At 35.0% G+C, this 7,781-nt stretch overlaps 1 protein-coding gene across 1 annotated transcript in view; it reads left to right on the top strand.

The window, feature by feature from the left end:
- Positions 1 to 6,524, top strand: part of LOC145265724 (S-crystallin SL20-1-like) — a 21,484-nt gene extending 14,960 nt beyond the window's left edge. The window contains exons 5-6 of the mRNA XM_080121779.1: positions 3,289 to 3,384; positions 6,310 to 6,524. Of these exons, the coding sequence (XP_079977905.1) occupies positions 3,289 to 3,384; positions 6,310 to 6,474 (261 nt within the window). The 3' untranslated portion in view covers positions 6,475 to 6,524. The remainder of the gene's footprint in view (positions 1 to 3,288; positions 3,385 to 6,309) is intronic.
- Positions 6,525 to 7,781: the final 1,257 nt, after the last annotated feature.

Here is a 7,781-nt window from a genome sequence, read left to right as displayed (position 1 = left end):
AACTAATAGGGAATTAATTAAAAACGATAAAAAAATATGCACATTAGCTAGATCTTTTGTAGATGAATGCAATTCCACGACTCATAAATAACAAAGTTGTATTTTCTTTTTAAATAAATAGAAAAAAAGGGTGTTGATAAGACTATCAATACACACAAAAAAATATAGATTTATTTTTGGGTAAAGTTCCCCCGGGTTTTCCTTTCACTTCAGTAAATAATGGTCTTTTGTTATATATATGGCGTAATATTATACTTATATATATGATGTTTATGTTTATATATATATATATATATATATATATATATATATATATATATATATATATATATATAGATAAGTCATAGTGTATGTGTGTGTCTGTGCGTCTGTGTGCATTTACCTACGCTAAAACTCTGTCAATTTTAAGCCTAGAGATTCGATATTTGATATACAGGGTACTGAGATTTGGGGAAATCGATGTGATATGTTTTCGACAGAAATTTGGCGATTAAGTGGTCAATTTTCAACGATTTGACCTTTGGGAACTCTACCAAACTCCTCCTACAATTTTGGGTCTAAACACGTGATATTTTAGATATAAGTTCCTTGGACATGGATCTAACTTATTAACTTTACTTGATCCCTAAACAATAAATGTTAAGAGGTAATAATAGGGGTCAAAGTTTTAAAAAATTGACCTTTTTTTTCTCAGCATACACCTCAAAACACCTGGGCAACGCCGGGCACCGATTGCTAGTATATATATATATATATATATATATATATATATATATATATATGTGTGTGTGTGTGTGTGTGTGTGTGTGTGTGTGTGTGCACTGTGTGTGCGTGTGTGTTTTAGAAGATCATAGCAACATCGTTACTGTCGACATAGGTAACCAATTATATGTCTGCTTAGTTGGATTTGAAACCGACGGTACTGATGTTGTTCTGATCTTCTGTATGACACATATAAATAAATTATACGCATAAAAAAAAATTAATCTGTATACTGCTGGGGTTCTTTTTTTCTTTTTTTTTTACTCACATTCATCCCTAACAAGACATATCGCCACTTAGACGTGAGGGGCTACCACTTGGATATGCTTAGGAAAGATAAACAAGATGTTGGTTTACGTTACATTTAAGCTTCTGCAAATCAGTACAGTCAGAGGAGCAGGTAGCAGGAAAGGGAATTCCAAAGTCTAGCTGTTCTAGAGAAGAAACTATTAGAGTAGAAAGCTTTCTTGTATTTAGGGACTTCAACAGTACAAAGGTGAGATTTTGTTGCTAAGCAGGCTTGTCGGGGCTGTGTACGCCGAGGGGCACAAATGCAACGAGTTCATCAGAGCACATTCCATTAAAATATTTGTTAAACAGGCACAGAGATGAAAAAATGCGGCGATGGGACAGGGGCGAGAGCTTAGTTGACAAAATCGGAACCTATTAAATTGGAGACTTTTCTTTGGACCCTAACCAAGCGACAGAGACTAGTGGTAGATGGACCAGCCCAGATGTGGTAACAATAGTTCAAGGGTCGGCGAATGGTGCTCTTGTAGAGGTACAGGATACCCTCAGGTGTGAGTAGTCTTCTAGCTTGATAGAGGGAACCCACCTTCTTCGCAGCAGCTTTTGCAATGTCCTTAATGTATTTGTTCCAGTTCATATTGCCTGTGTATGTTAAGCCAAGGAGTTTCCGACTTCACTTAGAAGTATATATATATATATATATATATATATATGTGTGTGTGTGTGTATCTACACACACACACACACACATATATATATATATATATATATATATGTAGTATAAATTTAGAAGGCTATCACAATGCGAGGAATGAGATATAATCGGTGTTGATGAGAGAAGACGAAATCAAGTGGGGATTTACAAATCAATAAGTACACACACATATGTCTATATATACATATATTTATTCAATTGTATTAAGTATAAATGTCTTACTTGTTATGTCTGTGATTATATCCATTATATTTCGAGAAAAAATCCCCTTTTCAAATGGTGGATGTTACAGTTCGATTTAGAGCGTTCCGGACGCGTTCCACACACACACACACACACACACACATACACACACACACACACAGAATAACAGGTAAATATTTTCCATAGGTAAAATAAACAATGACGTTTTAACGAAGTTAATAGAAAAGTGCTCAATTCCGTAGTAGGGCAAAATATACTTTATATTTGTTTTACATAAGCATTACTATGTCGCTGCACATTCATATGCATGAGGCTATTTTGTATAAGCAATATCGCCTGAGGAGGTCTCTAGTTACTTGTAACTGGCTGACCGAAACATGCTCACGGATGTGTAGCGAAATATTAATGCTTATGTGAAACAAATCATATATATATATTAGTTTCTAATCGTTGAGCACTTTACAGTTGAAATAAAGTCGGTCACTTTAAATAATTATATATATATATAATATCAAGCCGAACGTCTGTGTGTGTGTGCGCGCACGCGCGTGTGTGTGTGTGCGCGCGCGTGTGTGTGTCTGGTCACAAATAGGCTCCTATATGGTTGACTATTATAAGAAAACTGATCACATATAATGATAGAAGATGTATCAAGCCACAGGAATGGGTATGTTTGATCTGGCATAATGATGATTCATTAAAAAGTGTGGGGTCTTCGTACGCGTCTGGTCCACAAAGTATAGAAATAAAAAATCTAAAAATTAAAAAAAAAAACGTTTAAAGTGTTTTTGATATAGATGTACATAATAATACTTTGATAAGTATGTTTTAACTTAAATAGGAATGGTATAATATAATTGTGGGGTTTGCGCTCGCGCCTGGTCTCCATAGAATGGAAATAGGCACAAACTTTAATAAAGACTTTTCATATCTATCTGCGTAAGTATACTTTGATAATTATGTTTCAGTTTGAAGAAATATGGTATAATAAAATTATAAGGTGTTCGTTCGCGTCTGACCTCCATAGAATGGAAATATGTCAGAAAGTTTAACAAGGTTTTTTAATATAGATCTACAGAATATTATGATAAGTGTTGCAGTGTGAACAGGTGTAGTATAATAAATTATGGGGTTTATCTATTTTATTTTTACTTTCATCATATTTTGTTTTGGTTTTGATACCCCTAATGTGATATTGCACCGTTCATTGATACATATTACATAAATTGATGTAGCGCCATATTTTTCTTTTGAAGGTATTATAAAAAAATAATTATACAACTCAATATTTTTGAAAATCGATAATTTACTTAATCAATTGAATTTGTTTAAATCGAAAACTCTCCCTTTCCTTCCAGGTTGAACTGAAGAGCAGATACATGGAAACCTGTCGTAGGATCCTTCCATTCTTGGAGAAAACTCTTGGAACCCAGCAATACTTTAATGGCGAACAGGTGAGTTTTATACATACACTAGAACACTTATTCAATCATGTGATTCTATTTCTGTTATTGGTATTTACGATTCTCTTTCTAGTTAGAATTATTTATATAAAAGCATTGGATAATTGCGGAGGGACCAGATGAAGGTTGCCAGCACGATAAGTGAAAGTATTCCTGTGTAACAAACTGGATTCTGACTGAGCATACCGAGGTCTCCAATCGTTGTTGTTAAGTACTTAACCAATGTCATCTCCTTGACATATGGCAAAAAAGCAATTAAGCTTGACATTGGTTAACCTTGTGATATAAATTACGCTGACACCCATGTTCTCGTATCAATTAGAGAATTCATCGGCAAATAATTCGCAACAATAAAAGTGCTGTAAAGACAAACCACATCATTAAAATTGGGCCAAGATATTCCGATCGATCGGCCCAACTTTATTTATTTGGTGACATGAGCTTTATTGCACAGCAACTCCATAGTTCATACAGTTAAGGAAGAGAATTCAGGACAACAAGTGAAGCATGCATGGTCCACCGTGAGTGCACAATGTATGAAACATAAAAAGAAATTACTTAGTTCAGCATTTGCCCCCTCCATTTAGCCCCAAAAGTCCCTTTGGACAAATATGGTAAAATAGTCCCCAAAATGGAGTGTTTTTATTAACCGTAAAAGAGCCACTGAGACACACCCAAGAGTTATCGCGAAGTATAGATAAAGAAAATTATATAGACATCAGTTAGTTACAACTTTTCAGAAAGTTTTATAAAAATCCAACGCATCAATTTTTTTAATAAGCATAAAAGTGTAAATTTTAGCCATTTTAATCCGAAAGGCACCCCTAGGGCAGCAATCGCAATTTTCCCTGATAATCCATTCTGTTACTTTTTTACTTATATCTTGTTTAATGTTTGGTGCAAAATTTCAAAAAATTCCAATGCGTAGATATTGAGAAAAGTGATGACAGACGAACGGACAAACGGGCGAACAGACAAGGGTGAATGTACAGGTCCACCTTCCTTTTGTCGGGGGCCAACGCACATGCTAGTAATAGGGGAGGAAGGTAATAAATGCTGTAGGTAGTACGTGATGAAAGAAGGCTGAAGCGTAAGTAAAAAGAAGAGCAAGGGGCCAAGTAGTGGGAAAAAGGACGGTGAGAGGAGCGTGAGATGTATATAAATATTTACGCATATATATTATTTGTTTTACGTAAACATTAATATGTCGCTACACATTCATAACCATGTTTCGGTCAGCCGGTTACAAGTTATTATAGACCTCTTTAGCCGATAATGCTTATACATTGTTTAGTCCGTAACCTTGTTACCTGTAACAGGTTGACCGAAACATGCTCATGAATGTGTAACAACATATTAATGTTTATGTAAAACAAATAAAAATATATCTTACCCTATTTCAGTATTAAACAATGTTTAACCTCGTTAAAACTTAATTAGATGCATTAACTCTGAAAAATATTAACCTGGAATTATATATGGGTCGTAATAAAACTTCTCAATTGCATTTGTGACCTGTGTAAGGTGTTAACTTCAGTCCTAATCGCCTGTGGCTTCTTATATAATTATGCATCCCGATACAAAACCTATCTACGAACACTGCCAGGCATATGAACTTCTTTCATGCGAAATTTCATAAAATCGACCCAGCTGTTTTCGAGTCCATAGGGAACGAATTCATAGGCACATAGATACACAGACACGCAGACAAAGTTCCTTTATAGGACAGTAGTAGAGGTTTAAGCTTGCGGTCCCGATTTCGAATCTTGCTAGATTAAGCCTGATGAGTCGTAGACAACAAAAGACATGTCAGCGGATAATTATATTTTAAACGATATACATGCCGCTCCCCATGTGGGGATAGCAAATTTAGGTAAAAATGCAATTACGTATAAAAAATTGAATTCATTCAAAAACTTATCGCGAAAAAGAACAAATAAATAACATATATATATATATATATATATATATATATATATATATATATATACATACATACTAGCAGGGAGACCCGACGTTGCTCGGGATTGAAGGATGATCAACGAATATTTCACACTCCTATATTTTTATTGTCATCGAAATCCGTGAAATCGCCCGGGAGGAAGCTTTATATGCCTCCATGCAGTAACTTAGTCCAAATATACGTTATTCTACATTGCACTCTAAAAAAAAAATACTGTTTCTTTTATAAAATTATTTTATATAAACTTCTTTCCAGTAAACGAAAATTTACGTGCGGGGTTTGAACCTACAGACCCCGGCATGCAAAAAAAAAAAATAAATAAAATAAAATAAAATAAAACGCGCTATCAACTTAACCACGGTAGAATTTTAACGACCGTTGTACTATCATTCTTGCTAAGCGACGACATGGAAAAATGGCTTTACCGATGATAGAATAAATTAAAATAACGGTTTCGATTATCGGTAATTATCAGAGGTATTCTGAAGCAAAACTTAACTAAGATACCTCCCAGACTTATACACTAAAGTTCTGTACATTTTAAAGAAGATCTATTAAGCCGTTTCAGAGTCTGTAAGGAAAGAAATCATACACAGACACAAAGTTGCATATATATATATATATATATATATATATATATATATATATATATATATATATATATATATATGGAAGAAGTGAGAGCGACTGTAAAAACAGCGATTTCTTACTGCGGTTATATGAAATTGATTAATCATAAAACATTTGCAAACATATTTCGATTGGAGCTAAAATACAATTAACAGATATGTTATAGCACTGAAGCTATGTTAAATGTATAAATTCGCAACCATGCAAATAAAACGTGATAGAGATATTTAACTTGGGGGGGGGAGGCTTATTGTGGGAAAAGCAATTGATGAAAAAATATGTTTCAAATGTCATAAAGTCATCCTTTGCGCTCTCTTTTGCAGATGATGCTCTGTGATATGATGTGTTACTGTTGCCTTGAAAGTCCATACATGGAAGACAAGTCCATGTTTAACAGTTACCCGAAGTTGGTGGCCCTGAGGACCCGCGTCGCTTCCCACACCAAAATCGCACCTTACTTGAAGAAAAGGGTTGCCACCAACTGGTAAAAAATAAGCACCACTGGTCGTTTCGTCAAAGCGGGACAACTCGTTAAAATGAGAAGTGATGATTTGGTTTATTACAGAATAATCATTAAAAAAATGTTCAATAAAAAAATGTTCTTTTGTAAAAATTAATGTTGTTTGTGTCATAAATTATTAGGGTAAAAGAGAAACATACTCCTGCATAGCGGTTTCCGGTTTTTGATTTGGCAATTGAGAAGTGGTGATAAGCAGAAACAAGGCAGATAACCATTAGTCGCATGCTCTCGTGTAATGAATGAACGCATGAATGTCGGATTGACATGAAATTCTTAAAGATAAACTAAAATGGCCGAAAAATGGACTGAAATGACTTAAATAAATAAAAAGTAAATGACTTAGAATGACTTTAATGAACTTAAGGATGAATTGAATGACCTTAAGAATGACTTGAATGCTTAAAAAATAACTGGAATTCTTTAAAAACAACTTGAATGATCTGAAGAATGACTTGAATGGCTTTGAGACTGACTGGTTGTAAAGTGGGTGATCATTTTACATTAAATTAATACAGAAAAGTGACCCCCACTTTATATCACAATAAGTACAGCAAGTAAAAACAGATACTACACTTTGATTTTTGCCAAAAAGCCAAGAAAAGGCTATTTATTAGCTCCCCCACCGAGCAAATTAGGCACAAGGCCGATTTTTAATGTGAGGAGTGAAGGGGAAATGGGGCCCAGCTCCCCAGGGGTAGGGGAGCTGGATAGTGACAATTGGTATGAAGGGTTGCCCCTACCTTGACCAAGGTCTTATATGTGAGGTTGCCCCCACATATGGTATTTGCTTGCAGTATCTGCCGGAATAGATACTACACTTTGATCTTGGACAAAAGTAAAAAAAAAAAAAAAAAGCTTAAAAAGCTAAGAACAGCATCTATTAACAACAGACCTTTGATCTTAACCAAAAAGGCAAAGCATGAAAGTGTTACGGACAGACCGACCGACCGACCAACAGACCGACCGAACGAGTGACTTATAGGGTAGCTTGCACGCGACTAAAAAGTCACTCTTCGTTTTTATATCCGCTAAAAGTGTTACGGGACTTTCAATGTCACTAGCTGAACAACGAAGCAATAATAAATTAAGAAACACTTGAAACGGTTTCGTCTCGCAGGTTTTTTACTAACTATATTTGTTGTGACGGAATAGTGATTGTGAGTAATATAGCACTTCAAAACATGAGCTCCCATAAGGCCCTTTACCGGAACAAAAAGGAAAGAAGATGGGACTTCCGGTCGAAGAGAAAGAATAGAACAAAGGAGAGACTGGTCA

Source organism: Euprymna scolopes, chromosome 40, assembly GCF_053919585.1.
Source record: "Euprymna scolopes isolate OS-2025 chromosome 40, ASM5391958v1, whole genome shotgun sequence".
NCBI lineage: Eukaryota > Metazoa > Mollusca > Cephalopoda > Sepiida > Sepiolidae > Euprymna > Euprymna scolopes.
Note: the sequence above shows the minus strand (reverse complement) of the source record. Positions and strands in the feature narration are given on the sequence as shown.